Genomic DNA, 26,795 nt, shown 5'->3' on the forward strand with positions numbered 1-26,795 from the left:
TAATCGTGCTAACATATGCAGCCAATCTGAAACAATTCCTCGCATCCACGACACAGTAAACTGGAGTAACACGGAGGTCTCTGCTTCATAAAGAGGTTCAGGAATCATTCCTTCTTTTCACAATAAGCCAGACGAGTAACTCCGTGTGTGAGAGCTGATCATCATCTGCATTTACCCGAACACACCCACCTTCCATCATCATGGTTCTAGATAGTCTTTGTGTAGAGCTGTTTTATTTTATGTGTTTTTAGCCTCCCTTGTATGAGTTTATTTTCTATTTTCTCTATATCTTCACTTTATTTTCTTATATATGTGTTCTTTATACATTTTAATCGGATGGCTGCTGCTGTCACAGGAAAATAATAAAGTACTTACTTATGTCCAGCCCACCTTGACATCCAGTTAAACTGCACGTGCATACCTCTCCTCAGCAGACTGCTCCTTCAGCTGTTGGTGAGGTTTGGTTCCCGTCATCTCTCTGATGCTGACGGCGTACATCTTAGTGACGTAGTCCACTGTCTTCTCCCGGGCGACGTCGCTGTCGTAGCCTTTAAACACAAACACGTCAGAGAACCAGGCTTCTGCTGCATCGCTTTCTTTTCTCGGTTATATTTTTACTTACAACACATTCAGGACTACACAAGAGTTTAATGTACAGAGAACTAAAAAAAACGCACCAAGAGCAAAACAAGAACAAACAAAAGCACAAAAACTTGATCGTACTAACGGTACTACTGCTGGTGTGTTACGTTCAGCTCATCCAGATAATAAAGGACAGTCCAAGACTAATCAATAAAGCAGAAGAAATAAAATAAAAAAAAAGGTAAATTCATAAACAAGACATCAAAATTTATTATTATTAATAATAATAATAATTAAAAAACAACAGATAAGAATATTATAATTAAAATTTGAAAAATAATAACATTAAAATAATCATAATTATTATTCTCTTTCTGTTCCATTTCACATCGGAAACAACAGTTTTCTCGGTTTTTCACCATCACTTTTATGGTTTTTTCATATCAAAGTTTTACTTGATCTCTTAGTTTTCTTCCATTCGGGCCCGACGGGCGATGCTGTCTGACCTGCTCGCTTTGGTCCGCTCTGTGAAGGTCTCCGGGTCTGAGGTTGGAAGCTCCAGAATTACTGAACCATTCTGATGGATCCGAGGATCTCTGGTACCAGTAGCTCAAAGCACCAAGCTAGTCTCCATGGAGACCAAGCACAGACGGATCACCGATCCAAGACGAACCCACGAAAGTGAAAAGTAGGAGCTTTCTGGTATGGTTGCCAATAGCAACCTGTATCTTCCTTTTAATAAATCATCAACACTGGGTTACACTCCACCATTCAGCATGATACAATACTTTTACCTTTAAACGCGATAATTAGCCTAATTGTTCAGCCCCCCCTCCCCCAAGAGATTTATTTTTCTATGAGTTTAGGTTTTGTTAAAAAGTTGAGGTTATCTTGGAGACAGACCCACCTCCGTCCTCCTCCACGTCATCATCAGACTCCTCGCTGTCCACCAGCGGTCGGCTGTCACGAAACAAAGACCCCTCCTCCAGGCCGACTCCGCCTCCTCGTTCCCTCGCCCAAACGATCAGAGCGGTGTCGGCTCCGCCCACCGTCAGCAGCGTGGCGTCATCCTGAGCCCAGCGGACGTTGGTGACCTGTGCGCTGTGGCCCACGTAGCGTTTAAACCGGGCGTACTGACCCTGAAGGAGGAAACGGCTAATGTTCAGGAGTTCTCAGCTTCACTCAGAATCACAGCTTTTTAATGAAGGAAGTTTACGGTCATCAGGTTTATTTTATCCATCACTGTGGTTGTGTTTCCTCATGGAGGAGGATTTTTATGAGTCCTCTTCCACAAACGTGTATAAAAACATTTCGGATTAAAATGTTAATTCAATCACAAGTTGTCACTGTTTTTATGGGAAAAAAATAGTTATTTTCCATGTTAGGAGGATGAGAATTAAATTCAAAGATCAGAAACAATGTGTTTTGTTTAAACCAGGTTTTAGTACATTTAAGATTTAAAAAAAATCCTGTGCCACCCAAAATCTGTTATATGGGGAAGAAAACGTTCTTAATAGAAAAAAGGGACATCATCAAATCAAATTATATTTATGAAGAAGTTCCTGTAATAAACCAACACAGTGCTTTAAAACCACTATAAAAAAAAAAATTATGCAGATTAAAAAAAAATACAAAAAAAACTTCACACACCAAAGTAACATGGCAGCTTATAAACACACACATCAATATAGTCTCTTTTACACACAATCTCATACACACAAAAGTGCATGGACCACCATCATGTGATCAAAATGGCATTTTCAGGGTTAAAAGGATTTAAATAATTATGTTAGATCTGATTAGGACTGAAAATGAATAAAAGATCAGAGAAAAAAAAGTGGGAAAAATATGAATTTGTAATGTTTTTATAGCAGTTTTAGGCGAGGACATTTATGTCCTCTAAGGACCTGAAAGGGTAGGAAATGTTCACAAGACCTTTATAATGGATGGGTTAGGGTTTCACGTTGACTGCAGATTTTATGCGAAAAAGAGTTTAAATAAGTTTTGTAGAGACTAAAGGCGATTGGCTTGTTACTGGTCAGAAACATGGATGGATGGTGGAAAACTGCTGGTGTGGTTCCAGTACTTCCAGCAGAGAATCAAACTGGACTGAGAACCTAAAATTTCCCAGGAAATAATCGAGACACCTGCAGAAACTCTCCTTACTCTCAACCCTGGATCAGCTGGACCAAGTTTTTACGTATTCCTGTGAATAAGTGAGAGGAGCTGGTTTCTGTCAGGTCTGCAGCAGCATCATGGACACACTGAGACCTGCTGGCTCCAGCTCAGACGGGTGTGTGTGTCGTACCCTGACGGGGTAGCTGAACAGTTTGAGGAAGCCGAAGTCGTCTCCAGTGGCGAGCAGCGTTCGGTCTCTGGTGAGCGAAGCAGCGTTGATGTCGGTGATGTCACTGTGTGTCGGCCATATTCCCTCACAGCTGGAACCCAGAACACAGGTCCAGCTGGACCAGTCCACCCGATCCAGCTGCCCACACACACACACACAATAATAAATTACAACATAAAAAACAAAGATATTATTGTTATCATTATTGTTATTATTTACACAAACCTCTGAGTTCTTGATGGTTTGTCTTTTTCCTCTTGGGGCTTCAAAGAAAAGTTGTTCTTTGGCTCCTGTGTTTACCTGCAGCAGTTTACCTGCAGCAACAAACAACAAACACAAATAAACAACAATAAATGAAACCTTTTCATGCATGGTGTCTGCCGCAGTGGGAGCTATTTAAAGGCTGTTTTCTAGAACATGCATGGATCAGGATGGTATATTTCTGGATTACACATACATTGTAAGTAGCAGAGCCTGAACCAGGAAGCAGGACGAACGTACCCGGATATCTCCGTTACCTGGTTGCCCAGACATTCAGGATCGGGATCAGCAGTACTACCAAGCTGGTCATTAACTCAGTAACTCAACCCAGGGTTTTCCATCTTGATTATTAAAGGGGCGGAGTTTGCAGCATCTGACCAATGATAGACATGGAGAAACCTGCAGAGCAGCTACTTCAGCATGGAGACCATCATTCTTCACAAATATGAAGAATTAAACACATCATCCAGCCAGGAAGGGATGCTGACTCTGTAAATGTGTAAATTGGTGAGATTCTAGGGTATTAATTGATGGGACAACATAACAGCCCAGACGTTTGGGGCAGAGCTTCCTTAGTTCCTTCTTTTCCTTTATATTCTCCATCCAGGTCTTTAGAGGTTCCGCACTGTGTGAACATTTGTGTGTTGAGTATTAATTCCTCACCATGACAACACGAGTAGTTGTGGTTCTATAAATTTGTGGTACTGCAGTTCTGCCATGTGTGAGAATCATTATTAAGCTTATAGTCTCAGATCAGCCCTGGCGGAGCTAAATGGAGTCAAGAACGAGGACAGAAACATTCTTCAAAGCTCTCAGAGACCAGGCCTCATCTCTTCATCTGTCCCTATAACTCTTCCTCTCCTAAGCCTCCTCTCCCCATCCACCACCAACAGGAAGTTCTAAGAATGGGCAAGACATTTTCCAAGAGATCTGATTGGTCAGGAGGTGGAGCTTTTATACTCGATCTCTGATCCAGAACAGAACCCACTCTGAAGCAGATCAGCTGTGCAGCGTAAGTTACCATGGTGATTTACCCGGTAAGAAGTGAACCAGCTGTGCAGGACAGAAAACCCAGAGTTAACCCTGAAGTTACTGGATGAGAGAAAATTTCATAGTACGGGATGGATGCAAAGTTGAATTAAATTATATGTTATGTTTTATACATTTTTATGGATGTAGTATTTACTTATATGGATATTTAGGTTGTATATATAGTCATTTGGATGATAAAGTAGCATATGGATATTATGTAGTACACAGATATATATAAACCTAGAAGAATAAAATCAGGATGGGATTTCCAAAAAAAGTGTAGACTTCTTACAAATTCTTTTTCAAGCTTCTTTATATTATGATTTGATGATGCAATAACAACAATTATTATTATTATTATTATTAATATTATTATTATTATTTCTTTTTCATTGTTTTCTTTTCGTATATAGTTTCTCTTTCATTTGTTCGTTAGAAATAAATTCATTAATCGATTGTCTGAAACAGCAGCCGTTACCTCGGCCGTCCCAGTCGATGTGTGTGATGTAACTGGACGCTCCTTTACAGATCCCCACTCTCTTTGTGCTCAGCACGTTGTAGATGTCCACAAAGCTGTCATGGGACGCCACCGCCAGGTATTTACCTGAATCTGATGGGATGGAAAAACCAGAATCACTTTACTAACCTCAAAGGAAAGTAGTTCAACCCAAAAAAACTCCAGCGTCCACGAGGTCCATCTCTTCTACTATCAGGAGCAGTAGTCTGTAGCTTAGACCTGGACATGATGATGAAGCCACTTCCTGTCAGACTTTCCACCAATCAGAGCGCTTAGATTGACGGTAACGTCCAATCAGGAGCAGCCAAAGATCAACCAGTGAGCAGAAAGTTCTATGTGTGTGTGAAAAGAAGAAAAATAATGCTCCTCTATGGCTGGAATAAAGCCAAGAAGACGTTTCTGATGCACGGTGGCGCCACAAAGCAGCTGAGCTGGAGTTGGTTTAGTGAGGATAGCAGGTAAATAGTAGCAGGAATAACTGGAAATGAGGAAAACGTGGAAACATGGAAATAGTTTCTGTTGTGTGTTTGTTTCAATAACAATATTTTTTCTCTTGAAAGCCAAGACTTGAGAGAACGATGAGATGAGAAAAGGTTTGGTCACTGTTGATCTGTGTGTTATTTCTACAAAGTTCTGTTAGTAATAAATTCTGCTTTTTTCTTCTGGTCGACCTTTATGCTGCTAAATCTATTCATACATTCATTTTACATCATTTTACCTCCCAATCTGACAGCTGAGAAACATCAAGTCTGATGCTGACTGGGATTAAATGAGTTAAGATTCTGTTCGTACTTTCACAGTAAAAAAGAAAGTAAGTGGCCTAAAACAGCAACAAATGGCTTGGAGTTTTAAGAGTGAAAGTGAGAAAGTTCTGGCTCACGCACAGAGGAGTTAGCTGTTATCAGAGGTAAGAAACAGGCCCTGTGACCAGATAAGCTACAGCACCTGTATGTCTTAGGTCTACATACCTGGAGTGAAGCGGATGTCAGAAATGGTGTCATGGCGATGGTGGAAGCTAAGCAGATCCTCCAGCGTGTCTGCATTTACCACCAGGACGCCGCCATCGCTCAGACCAACAGCCAATGCTTTCCCATCCGGAGAGAAGGCACAGCAGCGGCCGCCTGCAACACAATCTCAGCTTCAAGCCGAGAACATCTGGAACCAGCTGGAAGACTCAGTTATAAAGAAGAGCATGCAGAAAAAAAGACCACCTCTCTTCAGTTTGCGGACGGCCACCATGCGGTGGTTGGCTGACGTCTCCCACAGTCGCAGGGTTTTGTCGTCGCTAACAGTGGCACAGATGTGGAGGAGGGGGTGGGGGGCCAGACCCCAAACCTCACCTTCCATGTGACCCTGAACACACACATAAACACATGTATTAAGCTGGAAAAAAGCTTTAAGATGACATCCTCACCAGCTCTGTCTGAAAACCTGCTGCAAAAATTCAACCTCAATAACCAAAACTAAAACCCAGAATCTGTTAGAACTGCTTCCTCTCCAGGACCAGCAGCTTCTAGAAGCTCCTCCAGCAGGAAGCTGCAGTCATGGTTTCCTGGATGACGTCATCAGTCTCTCTCATGACGGAGGAAAAACAGAGTAGGTGTGTGTTTTAATTATTTTTTTATATTATTTTTAGGGCTGTCAAAAATAACGCGTTAATGGTGGTAACTAGTTTATTTAATTAATTGTGTTAATATTTTTAACGGCGTGACAAGCCCCGTACATCCATCATTTCTCTGTTATGAAGGCGGAACATGGAAAAGATGAACCGGCTGGCTCTATGGATGGATTTGAGAATAAACTCAGCATTAATGGACGTCGCCTCCGTGGAGAATGAGGTTTAAACACACTCTGTTCCCGGTATGAAAACTCTTTTTTAAACTCATCTAGAGGATCTCTGGTCTCTCTGTTTGTGCAGTAGCTGCTTCCTCCCTCTCCTCTCATGTTGTTCTGTGAATCATGGTGGCTGTCGGTGATCAGCTGATCGGCTTTTCTCTCTTGCTGCGTGTGTTTATGGATCAGCTGAGAAGGAGGAAACTAGTGGTTCATGTTCACACCGCCACAGATTTACCTCAAAGTGTTGTTGTTGGCAGGACCTTCTCTAACAGTAGCTGCTGGTGGTAGACAGGGTTTATACTTTATACCCACAGGGGCGGGTCTAGAAAAGTTCTGATGGGGGACCAGGAGCCCTGACCAGGAAAAGAGGGGCACAGACGAGACCTAAAATCTAGACCTAAAACAGGTCCAGATTTTATGAAATATTGAACTGATAATTACAACTAAAGTGATCATCTGGTGTAAAAAAGTGAAGAAAAACTAGTAAAACAAGCAGCCAATGATGTATTTTATCAGCAGGTGTTTACTTTGGGTGATGCTGCTGTAGGACTTTTATCACTGCTGCACAAACACACACTTCAATGATAAAAAGAAAAACTTGTTTTTATCCAGATCATCAGTTTTAATTAGATTTTCTTCATCAATGTCGGCTGTTTAACTTCAGTCGTCACATCTGCTGCTTTTAGGACAGAAATGATCACCATGGAGACGGTTGGTGAGATGATGATGTATGAATTCTGCATTTTAATCTAGAACATGGTGGAGATGATGCAGAACAACATATAGAAGTACATTACATGCTGCACTTACTGACCATGGGACAGCTGATGTTTACCCAAAAGAAGATCAGCTAACAGCTATGTGTAGCATCGGCTCGTTCTGCTGATACAGTAAAAACGAGCAGATTTCAGGCGTAGTCACGAATGGTGATTATTCATGATTAACTTGTAAGCTGTGATTAATCATGATTAAAAAGTTTAATCATTTGGCAGCCCTAATTATTTGCAAATGTTTTTATGTAAAATACTTTGTGCTACTCATATATGAAAAGTGCTGTCGGTCGGTCAGTCTGTCGATTGATGATCAACCGATCGATCCAGCTTCCAGGCTGAACATGTTGTGAGTTCAGAGATGCTTTTCTGCAGACCTTGGTTGGAACCAGTGCTGATTGGACTTCCTGTTGCCTTTCTATCACCTCAAACCAGTCTGCCCATTCTCCTCTGTGCTCTGACATCAACAACTGGATATTTTCTCTTCTTCAGACCATCCTCTTGAAACCCTGGAGATGATTGTGGGTGAAAATCCCAGTAAATACTCAGACCAACAACCATGCCACGTTCAAAGTCTCTTAAATCTTCTTTCTTCCTCATTCTGATGCTCAGTTTGACCTTCAGCCAGTCTTCTCCACCACATGACTATGACTACATGCTGCCGCATGATTGGCTGGTTGGATATGTGTGTTAACAGGAAGTCGAACAGGTGAAACTGAGGAAGTGGATGGTGGGTGTTAATCTGAATCATCTGCTTACATAAGGTCATACCCTTTGGGGATCAGAGCTCGGTCCTAATGAGACTGGGAGTCATTCCTGAGGTCTGGTTAGGTTCAGAGGTAAAGTGTAAATTTCATCCACAATAAATGGAAGTCAGTGCAAACACCTGCCCAGTTTTCCCACCTGCACCAGCAGAGTCATGGGTCCAGTCTTATCGATCTCCAGGACCTCTCCATTTTTTGTTCCTACCAGGATGTGACCGTGACCCAGAGTGATGGCCCTGATGGAGGGGTTGTCCTCCAGTAGAAGGCCTGCAAACACAAACACACACCTCAGATGTAACCAGAGCCATCATGTCTATGAGAAATATCTTCATGGGCTCTGCCGCTGCTGCTTGTGGACATGGTCTGATCTTCTGAAAGTCTGCACTGAGGAGGTCTAACCGCTGCTCTGTTTCAGAAACAGAGGTGTGTTTCTGTGTGTCCACATGGTGGCAGCATCTGAGCAGAGATCTGATGCTTCTTTTCACTTCCTGGTCCGGACAGATGTTATGATGTCATAATTATCCAGTTTACAAAACAGAAATCTGCAGCTGTTTCAGAAACATCTCTGGGGAACGACACCTAAAAACCTCAATGATGGTTTAGATTTTCTTATTTACTTTCACCAAAACCAGCCACTGTCAGGGAAGAGGTCGAGGTCCCCAGACGGGGTTTTAGTGGTGACCTCGTGATCACGGTGGGTTTAACATGTAGATCTGGACTTCAAATCACACCATTATTACCATCCACCCACCTACCGTTCCATCCATCCATCCACCCACCTACCTTTCCATCCATCCATCCATCCATCCATCCATCCATCCATCCATCCATCCATCCATCCATCCACCCACCTACCCATCCATCCATCCATCCATCCATCCATCCACCCGTCCACCCACCTACCGTTCCATCCATCCATCCACCCACCTACCTTTCCATCCATCCATCCATCCATCCATCCATCCATCTACCCATCCATCCATCCATCCATCCATCCATCCATTCCACCCTCCCACCCATCCATCCATCCATCCATCCACCCGTCCACCCACCTACCCTTCCATCCATCCATCCATCCACCCACCCACCCACCCACCTACCCTTCCATCCATCCATCCATCCACCCGTCCACCCACCTACCCTTCCATCCATCCATCCATCCACCCACCCACCCTTCCATCCATCCATCCATCCTTCCATCCATCCATCCATACATGTACCTTTAGAACCAGGAGAAAGTACGGCTCTCTTGATGGCGTAGGTTTTCAGGCAGCGGTCAAACATGTCGTCCCACAGCTCCACCACGCCGTCCTTCCCTCCCGTCACAAAGCCCTGAAAACAAAGCATTTTCCAGTTGTTTAATTATAATGATAAGTAAACAATCCTGGATCATTGCTTCAGTAGACATGTAGTTCTAGGGGAAAAAAGATTATTTTCTTCTCCTTCCTCCTGCCTCTCTTGGAGCTGTCATCCTTCATCCTCGTCATCCTCTCCTGACGGGTTTGTCGTTCTTGTACTCCCACTCAGCCTGAGAATTTCACATTTATTTTTTAGACTGTCACATTGTTGATGCTGCATAACAGATCCACACAGCTTGTTTTCATCATTGTGGATCTCTGAGAATCAGATACCTTTAACACTGATGAGGAAGAGAAGGATCATATGGAGAAATCATCACAGCTTCATCAACTGATCCTCTGAATGCAGTTGTCAGACAGAACACAGATACGAATCTGTGTTCAGCATGTATGAGAACGAAAACTGGCATGATTCTAAAAATTTCCTAACTTGATCTACTACAATCCTGATTACTCCAGTAAAGAGAGGTTTTCAGAAACTTGGTCACATGCATAAAAAGGTTGCATTTGTAATTTGAAATTTGTAATCTGGTTTGAACCTCAATCATAAAGACAAAAGTCCAGAGAAGAATGTAAATGGATGCAGCAACAGTTCTTGAAGAATCTCCAATCAGTAGATTAAATGTTGACAGGTAAGGGTGTCAGGATTGGGTATAAAAGGAGCACTCAAAAAATTATTTGAAAAGATAACACAGTGGCTAATTAAATTAGCTTTGGCATGGTAGTAATAAACACAGTAGACAATTTAGTTGGCTATCAGCTTTAAAATAATGGTTGCCAGCCTCACAATTCAAATGCCCAGCGTATCCAAACTTTTAGCCAGCTGAGGCAGTGTTTAATTCAGTGGGTTCCCAGCGAAGGGAAGTTAGCGATTAGTCTCTCCAATGCTAACACAAGCAGTTCCTTGCTAATATCTTGCAGAGGGAATATGCAATTTGGTGAGTGGCTAGCCAAGAGAAGCTACTCATTAACCTCTCCAACGCAAGGATGAATAGTCATCATCTCATTTGCTACCGCTAGCCGCTGCGTCAGCGTCACATGGACACAGTAGCATAATTTGATCGGTCTAATGCTGGTTTGATGTCATCCAGTATCAACTGTTTTAAGCTCTGAATTAGGTCTGTTGAATTTGGGCAATCTGAATTTGTTATATTTGACATTTTTAAACTTCAGTTTTGGACTCTGCAATTTTATGAACATTGAAAAAAATTAAGTGAAAATAGATTTTATAAAATTTGAAGTGTTTAATGCTGCTACAAAAAGAAAAATGAGAAATATTTTCACTGCAGCAAGTTTTGGTATTCAAAATATGGTGAGACAGATTCACTTTGATACTCGAGTCCATACCTGTCTTGCTTCACCTTAGTGCTGCATTTGAAACTGTTGATCACAATATTTCAATAGAGAAATTATACAAAGCTATTGGGAATAAAGGGAAAGCACTTGACTATTTATCAGAAAGATTAATATTGTCTGTGCTGATAGATCACAAAGTTACTTGAGGTTCACATCCCCCCATCCATCCATCCACCCATCCATCAATCTATCCATCCATCCATCCATCCATCCCTTCATCCCTTTATCCATCAGTCCTTATGTCATCCATCCATCCATCCGTCCATCCATCCATCCATTCATCCATCCATCCGTCCTGCTCACCTTATCCAGGGAGAACATGGCGAACACCGGCCCGTCGTGTGCTTTGACCGTTTTCAGCAGCAGCGGTTCCTTCCAGATGTAAACGTCTCCGTTGGCGGCTCCGGAAAACACCAGCGCCTCACTGCGACCATAACACACTGACATCATGGTCTCTGGTCGCCCGACGCTCCTGAGCGCACCGCGCCTGAAGGTCAGCCCGCCTCCTGGCAGACAGAGAAGAAGAACTTCATGTTACCATTGGAGCTGAGGATGCTGAGGCTTCCATCAGTTCGTGGATGCAGAGATTATGTTCTCCTCCAGAGCTGTAATGATCTAAAAATATTAATATTGTTTTCCATATTAAGATACGACGGATTTAAACGGAAGCCATCTTCAGCTTCATACATTTTCTTTGCAAACGTCTGGAGTAAAAATCACAACCTTCCTTGTGTCATCAGCAGGATTCAGCGTCATATCCAGTTACAGCATGTCGTTCAGGACAGAAGGATTAAATGTGAAGTAAAGTAAATCCTTTTATTCAGGGTTTTACCTGCATGTTGCCAGAACTTGATGTGTTTGATTCCAACTGTGACCAGTTTGTCCATCATCATGGGATTACACTTCACCACAAATATCTTCTCTTTATGACCCCTGGGGAATAAAAGATCAGTAAATGTTGCAGCAAAGGAAGGAAAAAGACATGAAAAAGGATCTTTACTCTGTTTTCACATCGCAAACACTTCCAGTACTTTATTATAACAGACAGTAACTGTTAACTGGAGTTTCTGATATCTAAACATGAAGTCGGCAGCAGGAATGTTGTTCTGTTGAAGCAATTGAAGACAAAGTTGGTATGTGGATAACTGTTAGATAACTAGATTATAACTGTATTACTGTATGTGCTTCTGTGCTGCAGGATCTGGGATCATTTGTGATGGTTTATGTCTTATTAAATGGACAGCACAGATTCTGGTAATTGAAACTTTCAGATAAATTAAATGAAGATATTTGAGTTTAACCCTTTAAAACCCTTTCAAAAAGGCTCCTAACTGAAGGAATGGACCCAGAGTTGTGTAGAGCTATGGTATTAGCAGTGGTGTTAGCTGTGGTATTAGCAGTGATGTTAGCTGTGGTATTAGTGGTGCTGTTAGCTGTGGTATTAGTGGTGCTATTAGCTGTGGTACTAGTGATGGTGTTAGCTGTGGTATTAGCAGTGGTGTTAGCTGTGGTATTAGCAGTGGTGCTACCTGTGGTATTAGCAGTGGTGTTAGCTGTCGTATTAGCAGTGATGTTAGCTGTGGTATTAGCAGTGATGTTAGCTGTGGTTTTAGCAGTGATGTTAGCTGTGGTTTTAGCATTGGTGTTGGCTGTGGTATTAGCAGGGGTGTTTAGCTGTGGTATTAGCAGTGGTGTAAGCTGTGGTATTAGCAGTGGTGTTAGCTGTGGTATTAGCGGTTATGTTAGCTGTGGTATTAGCTGTGGTATTAGCTGTGGTATTAGCGGTGCTGTTAGCTGCGGTTTTAGCAGTGATGTTAGCTGTGGTTTTAGCATTGGTGTTGGCTGTGGTATTAGCAGGGGTGTTTAGCTGTGGTATTAGCAGTGGTGTAAGCTGTGGTATTAGCAGTGGTGTTAGCTGTGGTATTAGCGGATATGTTAGCTGTGGTATTAGCTGTGGTGTTAGCTGTGGTATTAGCAGTGGTGTTAGCTGTGGTTTTAGCGGTGATGTTAGCTGTGGTATTAGCGGTGCTGTTAGCTGTAGTATTAGTGGTGCTATTAGCTGTGGTACTAGTGATGGTGTTAGCTGTGGTATTAGCAGTGGTGCTACCTGTGGTATTAGCAGTGGTGTTAGCTGTGGTATTAGCAGTGGTGCTACCTGTGGTATTAGTGGTGCTGTTAGCTGTGGTTTTAGCAGTGGTATTAGCTGTGGTGTTAGCTGTGGTATTAGCGGTGCTGTTAGCTGCGGTTTTAGCAGTGATGTTAGCTGTAGTTTTAGCATTGGTGTTGGCTGTGGTATTAGCAGGGGTGTTTAGCTGTGGTATTAGCAGTGGTGTAAGCTGTGGTATTAGCAGTGGTGTTAGCTGTGGTATTAGCAGATATGTTAGCTGTGGTATTAGCTGTGCTGTTAGCTGTGCTATTAGCAGTGGTGTTAGCTGTGGTTTTAGCGGTGATGTTAGCTGTGGTATTAGCAGTGGTGTAAGCTGTGGTATTAGCAGTGGTGTTAGCTGTGGTATTAGCGGTTATGTTAGCTGTGGTATTAGCTGTGGTGTTAGCTGTGGTATTAGCGGTGCTGTTAGCTGCGGTTTTAGCTGTGGTATTAGCAGTGGTGTTAGCTGTGGTTTTAGCAGTGGTATTAGCAGTGGTGTTAGCTGTGGTATTAGCGGATATGTTAGCTGTGGTATTAGCTGTGGTGTTAGCTGTGGTTTAGCAGTGGTGTTAGCTGTCGTTTTAGCGGTGGTGTTAGCTGTGGTATTAGTGGTGCTGTTAGCTGTGGTTTTAGCAGTGGTATTAGCTGTGGTGTTAGCTGTGGTATTAGCGGTGCTGTTAGCTGCGGTTTTAGCAGTGATGTTAGCTGTAGTTTTAGCATTGGTGTTGGCTGTGGTATTAGCAGGGGTGTTTAGCTGTGGTATTAGCAGTGGTGTAAGCTGTGGTATTAGCAGTGGTGTTAGCTGTGGTATTAGCGGATATGTTAGCTGTGGTATTAGCAGTGGTGTTAGCTGTGGTATTAGCAGTGGTGTTAGCTGTGGTGTTAGCAGTGGTGTTAGCTGTGGTTTTAGCGGTGATGTTAGCTGTGGTATTAGTGGTGCTGTTAGCTGTGGTTTTAGCAGTGGTATTAGCAGTGATGTTAGCTGTGGTATTAGCAGATATGTTAGCTGTGGTATTAGCTGTGGTGTTAGCTGTGGTTTTAGCGGTGATGTTAGCTGTGGTATTAGCGGTGATGTTAGCTGTGGTATTAGCGGTAATGTAAGCTGTGGTATTAGCGGTTCTGTTAGCTGCGGTTTTAGCAGTGGTATTAGCAGTGGTGTTAGCTGTGGTATTAGAGGATATGTTAGCTGTGGTATTAGCTGTGGTGTTAGCTGTGGTATTAGCAGTGGTGTTAGCTGTGGTATTAGCGGTAATGTTAGCTGTGGTATTAGCGGTGCTGTTAGCTGTGGTTTTAGCAGTGGTATTAGCAGTGGTGTTAGCTGTGGTATTAGCGGACATGTTAGCTGTGGTATTAGCAGTGGTGTTAAGGCCCATTTATGCTAGATGCAGAAGACATAAGCAGTCGAGCGGATAGTTTCATGCGTCTCCTGCATTGTTTACACACATAATTGGTGGGTTTTCAGGGGCCTTGTGGCTCTGTCGCTCTGATGCAGCAAATGGTGCAATACCACGGGAATATAGCTATAGTATAGTAGTATAGCTAACATGCAAACCAGCAACAGGAACAAACCAGAGAAGAAGAAGAAGAAGATGATGACAGTGACGAAGACAACAACTGTTGGCGAGAGCTTTTGAAGAAATGCTGTGTGAGTGTGTCTGGTATCAACCGTGCTATTAGCTGTGGTGTTAGCCAAGGCATTATCAGTACCGTGCAGTGGCAAGTTTCTCCCCTCTCTTCCAGTCCCAAACAACGATCGAATGTCCATCATCGACTCCTACTGAAACCAGGCTTTTTCCGTCAGCTGTCAGGACAAAAAGAATATTTAAAAAAGAAAAAGTAGTTATTGGGAAGGCAGAAGATTTCAGACTGGACCATAGTGGAGCTCTGACACGTGGTGGAAACCTCATTAGTCCACTACCTGAGAAATCCAGTGAACACACTCCTCTCTGATGGAAACCTCTGAGCAGAGAGAGACACTTCAGATTCTGGATGTCCCACACGTGGATGGCCGGGTCCCGTCCCACCTGGACACATTACATGGATCCAACCAATCAGAATCGGGATCAGTCTGCCTGCAGGTGAAAATCTGAACATTTGATCCCAGGCTACGTTTACATTGTGGCTCATTTCCATTTTCTCGCCTATATGTGAGTCATATCAGATTTTTAAATGACAGTCTAAACGGCACAAATATTATTTTTTAAAATCAGAACCAGGCCACCTTCATATGTGGTCCTAAATCGGATCTGATCTAAATCTGATCTGTGGCGTAGCGACCTCAGTCTAAATGGTAATGCTGCATTTTCGATGATGCAGAAGTGAGACAAACATCGCAATTCTCCACCAGGAGACCACACCTCCACACTGCATCCACGCCTCCACCAGGAGACCACACCTCCACACTGGATCCACGCCTCCACCAGGAGACCACACCTCCACACTGCAACCACGCCTTCACCAGGAGATCACACCTCCACACTGCAACCACGCCTCCACCAGGAGAACACACCTCCACACTGCATCCACGCCTCCACCAGGAGACCACACCTCCACACTGCAACCACGCCTTCACCAGGAGATCACACCTCCACACTGCAACCACGCCTCCACCAGGAGATCACACCTCCACACTGCATCCACGCCTCCACCAGAAGACCATGCCTTTACCAGGAGACAACGCCTTCACCAGGAGATTGCGCCTCCACCAGGAGACCACACCTCCACACTGCAACCACGCCTCCACCAGGAGACCACACCTCCACACTGCAACCACGCCTTCACCAGGAGATCACACCTCCACACTGCAACCACGCCTTCACCAGGAGATCACACCTCCACACTGCAACCACGCCTCCACCAGGAGACTACACCTCCACACTGCAACCACGCCTTCACCAGGCGATCACGCCTCCGCCAGGAGACCACACCTCCACACTGCAACCACGCCTCCACCAGGAGATCGCGCCTTCACCAGGAGACCACACCTTCACTAGGAGATTGCGCCTCCACACTGCAACCACGCCTTCACCAGGAGACCACACCTCCACCAGGAGATCACACCTCCACACTGCAACATTTGTCCGTCATTCCATTCATTTATCCATCCATCCTTTCCTCCGGAAGCCGAGAGCGGCTGTTATTCTTTTTTAAAATCATTAATTTGAGATAACAAGTTAATTTTCTCATTATCTTGAGATAATGAAGACCCTTTTCTCATGATAACAGGATAATTTATCTTGTTATATCGAGAAAACAAACTTTGTTAACGAGATGATTAAGGTGGGTTAAAATGAGTGGGTGGCACCTGATTTAATTGATTAAAACAGACTCCAGAAAGCTGATGGGCGGGGCTACAGTCATGGTGTAGATGTGTAATTATGTGAATGAGTGATTGTAAAACTTAACAGTTAGACATCTATATTCATCCATTCTTCCTTACCTCTCTTATCCTTCCTTCCTTCGTTTATCCACCAATCTGTTTTTCACTTGCTCATCATCCCTTAATTCCTCCTTCAACCGTTCATCTATTTTCAACCTTCCTTATTTATCTTTCCATCCTTTCTCCATCCACTCTCACCAGTTCCATCCTTCATCTTTTCATCCATCCATCTATTTATCCATCCTCCCCCTCAGCCTCACCCTTCCATTCCCTTTTCTTAATCCATCCTTTCATCCTCCTCCTCATATCCCATCCTTCATCTAATCATTTTCTCCTCATTTTTCATATTATTAATCTGTTTTATGTTTATGTACACCACTTTGTTTCAACTGTGGTTGTTTTAAAGGGCTTTATTAATAAAGTTGAGTTGGGTTTTTATTTATATTTATAAGTCGTCTCCTCCTCACATCCTTCAGTCAGGAGAAATCCAGATGAACCAATCAGAGAACTTTCAGGTCTCTCCTTCTCTTCATTAAACCAGTAAACCTTCATAAAACCAGTAAACCTTCATTACCCAGTAAACGTTCATTAAACCAGCAAACGTTCATTAAACCAGCAAACCTTCATAAAACCAGTAAACCTTCATTACCCAGTAAACGTTCATTAAACCAGTAAACCTTCATTAAACCAGTGAACCTACTTTGTGGGTGAATTATTGATAAAATGAGTTTTGGAAAAACTCCTCCTTGCTAAAGCTTGACATTATGTGTGTGCTTGTGTTTGTGTGTGCACGCTTGTGTGGGAATGTGCATGTGCGTATGCATGTGCGTGCAACCTGTCCCGTAGCTGCGTAGTCCTTCAGCGGGTGGATGCTGAGGCTCAGGATGTCGTCATCATGGCCGAGGTAGAATCGCTGGCTGTGCAGCTGCCGGTTGTAGACCACGCCCACTGCTGCCACGTGGTACACCACCTCCCCACCCTGAGTGTAGAACAGGTTGTTCCTGCAGTCGTATCCACGGTAGCTGCACACACACACACACACACACAGCATTTGTATTCAGGTAAGGCAGATAAAAGGCGAAGTTTGTTGGGAGTAGAGACATCTAGTGGTGGAAACTGGAAATGCAACCAGCTGTTCTATACTGTTGGCCAGTCTTTATTTCTATGAGAGGGTTTTACAAATATTTGACTAGTAAATAAATAAATAGAAGTGAAAATATGAGATAAGTTAGTTTCTTATCCCATGAATCCATTTAAGCCTCAAACTGCGGCTGAAAGTAAAACTGACTTCATTTAACATTTAATGACTGTTCCTGACAGGAACAACGCTGTGGTTATGTTGCATCTTTATTGGAGCAGTTTCAGTCACTTTGTGGCTGTTTGTCTCATTTACTGACACAAAGCACATTTAAAGTAGCCAAGCATCAGTATGAAAGTGGTTGCAGAGAACGGAACTCCAGCTCCACAGACTGTTTAAAGTTACCCGTGAACAAACTGCAGGCGGAGTCCTTGGTCCGGTCCTCTCTGCCTCTTCAGAGATCCGACCTGCTGCTTCTTCTCTCTGCTTTGCTGCTTCAGCTGAGGCAGGTCCTCCTTATAAACCTGCAGGAACACAAAGTGTAGATCCGATCACTGACCTGCAGCCCGGTGCTGATCAGAGGAGCTGGAGAGCAGGTCCGGATCAGCTTTTTCCTCTAGGAACAGGATCAAAGCTGTTATCTTCCAAAGCTCATGATCTGAAAAATCTGAATATGCTAGAACATGCAGATGTTTACAGATCCTGGATGAATGATGACTTTCTTCTTGATCATTTTACATCTTCTTTTGGTCATTTTATGTCTCATTGTCTTATTGTAAACCAGGGATGCCCAACTCATCTTAGTTCAGGTTCCCCATTCAGAGCAATCTGGTCTCTAGTGTGTCGGACCAGTAAAACAACAGCATAATACTCTATAAATAAATAAAACTCAAAGTTTTTCCCTTTGTTTTCGTGCAAAGATAATAATCAAGATTGAGATGTTTATATTTCTGAACTCTCTGCTGAGGTCGAGTCAGTTTCTGAGCGGCAGACAGATCTAAGGAGGACTGGACCTGGCCCCTTTCCCTCTGCTTCTGGACCCCACCTCACCGTTCCTCCTGTTTCCCCCTCACTCATAACTCTTTAATGTCCTGTCTGCTCCCCATCTGTTCAATAGAAGAAATGTAATCACAAAATCTCATTAAAAAGGTTTAAATAAACCCGACTGAGTCATCTCCGCATGACCTGTTCAGGTATGAAGACCAAAGCAAACAATGAGAATAGTTCAAGTTATTAGTTCACATTTTTAAACATCTAAGGGCACTAAAGGGTTAATTTTCTTGCTTTTGGTCTCTTTTTGTGGTGCAGCAATCCAAGAGGATGGAGGAAAAACAAAACTATGCAGAAAGAAATGAAGGAATAAGACAACAGAGGGGCAATTTAGAGAAAAGAAGAGGTCAGAGGAAGGATGCAACACAGGAGGAGTGGAAGAAAGGATGAGAGGACGAGAAAAGAGGAAGAAGCTGGACCAAATTATGAAATAATAATCTGAGTTGTTTCCCATTAAATGTCCAGCTCTTTCTCTGAACAGCGGATGCACGCCAGGCAGGCTGGCGGTGGAGATAAGGCCTGTTTCACCGTCACTATGGCAACTACACTGAGCCCAGCAGGCTGATAGGGAAAAAAAAGGCTCAGGCACAGCCAGTCACCATGGAAACAACACCTCAGACAGCCGTGTCTGGCTCCTTACCTGTCTGTCGTAGTTGATCTGCGTTTCCTGCTCGATGTCGGAGTCGAGCTCCGGGACGTCCGACAGGTCGCTGTCCGACTCCTCGCTGTTGGAGTCGCCATGACTGTCTGAGGAGGAGACGGAGCAAATTAAATTAATAAATAAGTACTATACCTATATATATATATATATATATATATAGATTTCAGCACTATAACAGCAGCTGAACTTGTGCTGATTGGTTGATCATTGGAAAGGAAAGTCTTTCTTTTTTAGCTCTTTTTCAAAGTTTATATTTTATTTAATATTCTTTCAAATCTGCAATCAGAGTTTTGGTTTTGACATTAGAAAAAGCTTAAAGCAGATTTAATCCCTTTATTTCACACTGATTCTAACCAGAGTTCATGATGACCCTGCTATTATTGGCCACCCCATGAAATATTTCCTGGATACGCCCCTTCTGAAAAGTCCAGAAAGATACGAGTCAGGAGCAAAGAGTTTCACGTCCCATGTGCTTCTCTCAGGTCAGACAATACAACAATGATCCTCTTTGAAGGCAGAGAATAACTTCTTCTATAAAGAACTTCATCATCTCAACCTGATCCACTGAGGATAATCCCCACAGCACCCACACAATGGAGCAGACCCCCCATACGCTCTGGGTCTTTGCCCTGACCGAACTAAGGTTATTAAATACAGAAAGAGTAGTCACTCTGGAAGAACAGGAGGGATGACTATCTTCTTTCAACTAACCTAATGTTATGAAAACAAGGGACAAGCTGTCTCAAAGTGATGCAGGAGAAGTAGTCCATGTGTTGGATCGGTATCATTAAAGTTACCTTGACCTTAACGGAAACTGCCTCTGACGCCACGGTTTTCTTCCTCACCTTGTACATTGATGTCCAGACTTCCGTTCATAACCGACTCCGGATGAAACCTCCACTGGAAGAGGGCGTGGTCAGCCCCACCTGTGGTCAGCACCCACTGCAGGTCATGTGACCACCGGACGTTGGTCACATGAGCCGAGTGGCCAATGTACTTCTTGAATTTAGCACCTCGAGGAAAAACAGATGTGCAGCCTTCAAAATAAAATCAAACTCTGAAGGAGGAGGAAGGATGAAGAGGGATGAGGAGGGATGAGGAGGGGTGAGGAGGGATGATGAAGGATGAGGAGGGATGAGGAAGGATGAGGAGGGATGAGTAAGGATGAGGAAGGATGAGGAGGGATGAGGAGGGATTAGGGAGGATGAGGAGGGATGAGGAAGGATGAGGAGGGATAAGGAGGGATTAGGGAGGATGAGGAGGGATGAGGAAGGATGAGGAGGGATAAGGAGGGATTAGGGAGGATGAGGAGGGATGATGAAGGATGAGGAAGGATGAGGAGGGATGATGAAGGATGATGAAGGATGAGGAGGGATGAGGAGGGATGAGGAAGGATGAGGAGGGATGATGAAGGATGAGGAGGGATGAGGAAGGATGAGGAGGGATGAGGAAGGATAAGGAGGGATAAGAAGGGATGAGGAGGGATGATGAAGTATGAGGAGGGATGAGGAGGGATGAGGAAGGATGAGGAAGAATGAGAAAGGATAAGGAGGGATGAGAAAGGATGAGGAAGGATGAGGAGGGATGAGGAAGGATGAGGAGGGATGAGGAGGGATGATGAAGGATGAGGAGGGATGAGGAGGGATGAGGAAGGATGAGGAGGGATGATGAAGGATGAGGAGGGATGAGGAAGGATGAGGAGGAATGAGGAGGGATGAGGAAGGATGAGGAGGGATAAGAAGGGATGAGGAGGGATGATGAAGTATGAGGAGGGATGAAGAGGGATGAGGAAGGATGAGGAAGGATGAGAAAGGATGAGAAAGGATGAGGAGGGATGAGAAAGGATGAGGAAGGATGAGGAGGGATGAGGAAGGATGAGGAGGGATGAGGAGGGTTGAGAAAGGATGAGGAAGGATGAGCAGGGTTGAGAAAGGATGAGGAAGGATGAGGAGGGTTGAGAAAGGATGAGGAAGGATGAGGAGGGTTGAGAAAGGATGAGGAAGGATGAGGAGGGATGAGGAAGGATGAGGAGGGATGATGAAGGATGAGGAGGGTTGAGAAAGGATGAGGAAGGATGAGGAGGGATGAGAAAGGATGAGGAGGGATGAGGAGGGATGATGAAGTATGAGGAGGGATGAGGAGGGTTGAGAAAGGATGAGGAAGGATGAGGAGGGTTGAGAAAGGATGAGGAAGGATGAGGAGGGATGATGAAGTATGAGGAGGGATGAGGAGGGATGAGGAGGGATGAGAAAGGATGAGGAAGGATGAGGAGGGATGAGGAGGGATGAGGAGGGATGAGGAAGGATGAGGAGGGTTGAGAAAGGATGAGGAAGGATGAGGAGGGTTGAGAAAGGATGAGGAAGGATGAGGAGGGTTGAGAAAGGATGAGGAAGGATGAGGAGGGATGAGGAAGGATGAGGAGGGATGAGGAGGGATGATGAAGGATGAGGAGGGATGAGAAAGGATGAGGAAGGATGAGAAGGGATGAGGAGGGTTGAGAAAGGATGAGAAAGAATGAGGAGGGATGAGGAGGGATGAGGAAGGATGAGGAAGGATGGGGAGGGTTGAGAAAGGATGAGGAAGGATGAGGAGGGTTGAGAAAGGATGAGGAAGGATGAGGAGGGTTGAGACAGGATGAGGAAGGATGAGGAGGGATGAGGAGGGATGAGGAAGGATGAGGAGGGTTGAGAAAGGATGAGGAAGGATGAGGAGGGATGAGGAGGGATGAGGAAGGATGAGGAAGGATGAGGAAGGATGGGGAGGGTTGAGAAAGGATGAGGAAGGATGAGGAGGGTTGAGAAAGGATGAGGAAGGATGAGGAGGGTTGAGACAGGATGAGGAAGGATGAGGAGGGATGAGGAGGGATGAGGAGGGTTGAGAAAGGATGAGGAAGGATGAGGAGGGATGAGGAGGGATGAGGAAGGATGAGGAGGGTTGAGAAAGGACGAGGAAGGATGAGGAGGGTTGAGAAAGGATGAGGAGGGTTGAGGAGGGATGAGGAAGTATGAGGAGGGATGAGGAGGGATGAGGAAGGATGAGGAAGAATGAGAAAGGATAAGGAGGGATGAGAAAGGATGAGGAAGGATGAGGAGGGATGAGGAAGGATGAGGAGGGATGAGGAGGGATGATGAAGGATGAGGAGGGATGAGGAGGGATGAGGAAGGATGAGGAGGGATGATGAAGGATGAGGAGGGATGAGGAAGGATGAGGAGGAATGAGGAGGGATGAGGAAGGATGAGGAGGGATAAGAAGGGATGAGGAGGGATGATGAAGTATGAGGAGGGATGAAGAGGGATGAGGAAGGATGAGGAAGGATGAGAAAGGATGAGAAAGGATGAGGAGGGATGAGAAAGGATGAGGAAGGATGAGGAGGGATGAGGAAGGATGAGGAAGGATGAGCAGGGTTGAGAAAGGATGAGGAAGGATGAGGAGGGTTGAGAAAGGATGAGGAAGGATGAGCAGGGTTGAGAAAGGATGAGGAAGGATGAGGAGGGTTGAGAAAGGATGAGGAAGGATGAGGAGGGTTGAGAAAGGATGAGGAAGGATGAGGAGGGATGAGGAAGGATGAGGAGGGATGATGAAGGATGAGGAGGGTTGAGAAAGGATGAGGAAGGATGAGGAGGGATGAGAAAGGATGAGGAGGGATGAGGAGGGATGATGAAGTATGAGGAGGGATGAGGAGGGTTGAGAAAGGATGAGGAAGGATGAGGAGGGTTGAGAAAGGATGAGGAAGGATGAGGAGGGATGATGAAGTATGAGGAGGGATGAGGAGGGATGAGGAGGGATGAGAAAGGATGAGGAAGGATGAGGAGGGATGAGGAGGGATGAGGAGGGATGAGGAAGGATGAGGAGGGTTGAGAAAGGATGAGGAAGGATGAGGAGGGTTGAGAAAGGATGAGGAAGGATGAGGAGGGATGAGGAGGGATGAGGAAGGATGAGGAAGGATGAGGAAGGATGGGGAGGGTTGAGAAAGGATGAGGAAGGATGAGGAGGGTTGAGAAAGGATGAGGAAGGATGAGGAGGGTTGAGACAGGATGAGGAAGGATGAGGAGGGATGAGGAGGGATGAGGAAGGATGAGGAGGGTTGAGAAAGGATGAGGAAGGATGAGGAGGGATGAGGAGGGATGAGGAGGGTTGAGAAAGGACGAGGAAGGATGAGGAGGGTTGAGAAAGGATGAGGAGGGTTGAGGAGGGATGAGGAAGGATGAGGAGGGTTGAGAAAGGATGAGGAAAGATGAGGAGGGATGAGGAAGGATGAGGAGGGTTGAGGAGGGATGAGGAAGGATGAGGAGGGTTGAGAAAGGATGTGGAAGGATGAGGAGGGATGAGGAAGGATGAGGAGGACAAAGACCTTTCCTGAGGCAGGGGAAGCGGTACAGCTTCACCAGTCCCAGGTCGTCCCCGGTAACGAGCACGGCGGCGGCGTGGTTGGCGTCCACGGCGTTGACAGATGTTGAGTCGGAGTATTTGGACCAGATGCCGCTGACCTCTGAACCCAGGACGCCGCTCCAGGAGGCCCAGCGTTGACCTTTCACCTCCTCCTTACTCACAATTGGCTTCCCCACTGCAGGAGGATAGGGGAGAAAGAGGAAGAGGAGAAACGTGTCAGGCTTATCTCTCTGCCGATGTCAGATGCTTTATCAGCAGATCTTCATCATTAAGTGTGGGTGGTTTCATCTGCGCGGAGCCTTTTCTGACGTATTCCAGCGTTTTCATCCACATCCAAGGTCGCTCATTGTTCTACTCTGTTTGAATTCGTCCTGATGTTCTGAATGAGAAGAAAAATACTTCATTAATCCCAGAGGGAAGATGTAATTCTGTAGCTCTTTAATGTATTCTGGCAATTTTATCTGCATTGAGCTGTGATTATGTGACACTGGTGTTTATAGAATATATTTAGTGGATAGAAGTTGATTTAATCTAGTTGTAGTAGCAAATCTAATCTTAAATTAGTCAGATGAACTTTAGAGGGTAAAAGGTTGAAGAAATTTTATTAATTTACGTTGAATAAATGCAAATAAGATGATTTACTGAAACATGTTGAAAAATGATGCTGATAACTTAGAGGTAATTGATAATATGACTTTGTACTTTGTGTTTCACCTTGGGAGCTTAGTAGTAAGTATGTATTTCGTAAGTAATTATAACTTTATGCTATTTAGTCGATCCAAGGCCGGCCTAGGCCTTAATGGGGCTCCATAAAGGGTTTTTAGCTGATGTCGCCGCAAGACGCAGCAACACAGTTTCAGTTCCTACTTCTGCCTATAGGGCGGACTAGAGACTACAAACCAGTTTTTAAATTGTGTTTATAACCAGTAAAAACAGAGTTATGATAAAAATGTAGGACATACTTTTTTCATGTATATTAACGTCACGCTTGGTGAAGGGAGAAACAGGAAAAAGTTATGATTTTAAGGAAAAAGTAAGAAAAAAAATACTAACAACCCTTTTCATATTGGTGGAAAAATGCTCCACATCAACGAAAATGGCATGACAAGGTGATGCATTAGTAGCTGGGGAAGAATAGAAGTTGACCAAAATCCACCAAAACCAGGTTGTGCTGCCTCGTGGTGGACTGGAGGACTAGTATAAAAACACAGGGACAACACACAAAGCTCCAACATAAAACTCCAACAGGGAGCTGCACTCAGCCGAAGGCAAACAGCAAAGATTTAACAGCCGACAGACTGTTTGCAGACCGCACAGTTAAAGTGCTCCACAGAGTGAGAGCCTCAACTGAGAAGGCTCCGTCTCCTCTAGGTTTCAAGGTAGATGGAGGAACCTCCAACACCACATGACTGGCTGAACGAAGCGCTCTGCAGGGCAGTCCAATCAGACAGGGATTCTGGGGCCCAATCAGACACTTAAAAACATATAAACACATCTTAAAATTAATCCTGTACTTGACTGGAAGCCAGTGGAGAGAAGAGAGCATCAGGTGTGTCCTCACGTCTCTTCATCCCTGTGAGGAGACGGGCGGTTTCAGACTGTTCAGGTCCCACATACAGGGAGTTAAAGTAGTCTAAGCGAGAGGAAATAAAAGCATGGACGACTTTTTCAAGGTATTTTTTGCTTAGATAAGGCTTGATTTTGGTAATAAGTCTTAGCTGGAAGAAGCTCAACTTCACCACGTTCTGACCTGTTGGTCCAGCCTCAATAATCACACCAAGGTTCCTGGCATGGGATCCTCTGTGAGGTGCTAGTGGGCCAAGGAAATTATCAAGGACCTGAACCAGCTCAGGACGACCAAACAAGACAACTTCCGTTTTGTTCTCATTTAATTTTAAGAAATTTAATTCCATCCATGTTTTAATGTCAGTGATGCAATTTAGCACATGCTGAAGGGAATCTCTGTAGGCCCTTCAGTGGCCGATACACCTGCACGTCATCAGCAAAGCAATGGAAGGCAATAGCATGCTTCAATATCAACCCCAGGCGTAGCGTATAAAGAGAGAGCAAAAGCAGACCCAAAACAGACCCCTGGGGGACCCTGCAGGTCAGAGGGCCACTGAAGAAGAAAACAGTTCCATTTGACCAGATTTAAGGCAGAGCCTTTTCAGCCGATACAGTGCCCTAGACAGCATAAAAGAATTGTATGGTCCACGGCATCGACCGCCACTGTCAAGTCCAGGAGAAAAAAAATGGCACAATTAGCAGAATCAAGGTTGAGTACAAGATGATTAAAAACTTTTATAAGAGCAGTTTCAGTGGTATAGAGAGGCCTAAAACCAGACTGAAACCGCTCACATTAGCTGTTCTTAACAATTCTTAGAGTTAAAAGCAACTCTCTCTAAACCTTGCAGATAAAAGGGAGTTTGGAAATGATCCTAAAATGAGCTAAAACCGATGGACTGAAACGTTTCTTCTGTAGAAAAGGCTGCACCATGCTTGAAGCAGAGTGGAACACATCCAGAGCTAAGAAAGGTTTATACACTTCAAAATAAAAGCCTCGGCTGAACAGAAGCCCTCTTTAAACAGACGGGAAGGGACGCTGTCGGCTGGCAGTTAGCAGGGCGAAGATCTTTATTTCAGTGAGCTGGCAGAGAGAAAGTGGCTGAAAGGGGTCCAGGACAGCTGAGCTCGCTAAAGGAGCTGAGGGGTCCTGGGAAGACTGGGGGCCCGGGGGTCTAAGGGCAGAAACCTGGTCAACGAAGACCTTCAGAGAATCCTCAAAGACCTGTGACGTCCTCTCTGTCTTCTACTGGACAGGAACTGGTTTCTGGAACACAGCATCTTGTGATGAAAACTGATTGTTTTGTAAATAGTAAATAAAACCCGAGACATTTGCTGCATGTTGATGTAAATAGTTGTTTATAACTTTGTTGTTTACTAAACTTGTAAATAAGCTTTAAAATCAACTTATTGTTTTTTGTTATAAAAATGGTTCGTTAAACATGTTTGTGGTTTTCACACAAAAAAACCTTTTTCTACTCAGATTTGATGGTTTAATGTTAGCAGATAAATGTCTGCATGTTTTATGTAAGCGGGCTTCCTGTTTCTGGACGCCGCCTGCAGACACTCACTGGGCATCCTGTAGAAGAGGCGTTCTCCAGCTCCGTCGTTGGTCTGCAGGATCTTGCTGTCCAGAGACCAGTCCAGGTGTGTGATGAAGCTGGAGGATTTACTGCATTCCCCTACCTGGAAGCAGTCAGACAAGA

General features: G+C 44.4%; 1 protein-coding gene across 3 annotated transcripts in view; it reads right to left on the reverse strand.

Annotated features, from left to right (window-relative positions):
* The window catches only part of LOC121655562 (echinoderm microtubule-associated protein-like 6), a 100,967-nt gene that overhangs the window by 27,077 nt on the left and 47,095 nt on the right, over positions 1–26,795 (reverse strand). For all 3 annotated transcript variants that reach the window (XM_042010310.1, XM_042010309.1, XM_042010311.1), the window contains exons 11-29: positions 26,661–26,775; positions 23,489–23,701; positions 19,983–20,150; positions 19,117–19,223; positions 17,832–17,950; positions 17,184–17,370; positions 14,888–14,993; positions 14,677–14,770; positions 11,656–11,756; positions 11,127–11,329; positions 9,330–9,441; positions 8,249–8,376; positions 5,951–6,092; positions 5,708–5,860; positions 4,701–4,832; positions 3,155–3,243; positions 2,891–3,067; positions 1,490–1,721; positions 422–548 (exon numbers count right to left, since the gene is read on the reverse strand). In XM_042010310.1, coding sequence (XP_041866244.1) covers positions 422–548; positions 1,490–1,721; positions 2,891–3,067; positions 3,155–3,243; positions 4,701–4,832; positions 5,708–5,860; positions 5,951–6,092; positions 8,249–8,376; positions 9,330–9,441; positions 11,127–11,329; positions 11,656–11,756; positions 14,677–14,770; positions 14,888–14,993; positions 17,184–17,370; positions 17,832–17,950; positions 19,117–19,223; positions 19,983–20,150; positions 23,489–23,701; positions 26,661–26,775 — 2,705 coding nt within the window. The remainder of the gene's footprint in view (positions 1–421; positions 549–1,489; positions 1,722–2,890; positions 3,068–3,154; positions 3,244–4,700; positions 4,833–5,707; positions 5,861–5,950; positions 6,093–8,248; positions 8,377–9,329; positions 9,442–11,126; positions 11,330–11,655; positions 11,757–14,676; positions 14,771–14,887; positions 14,994–17,183; positions 17,371–17,831; positions 17,951–19,116; positions 19,224–19,982; positions 20,151–23,488; positions 23,702–26,660; positions 26,776–26,795) is intronic.

This window comes from Melanotaenia boesemani, chromosome 16 (genome assembly GCF_017639745.1).
Source record: "Melanotaenia boesemani isolate fMelBoe1 chromosome 16, fMelBoe1.pri, whole genome shotgun sequence".
Classification (NCBI taxonomy): Eukaryota; Metazoa; Chordata; class Actinopteri; order Atheriniformes; family Melanotaeniidae; genus Melanotaenia; species Melanotaenia boesemani.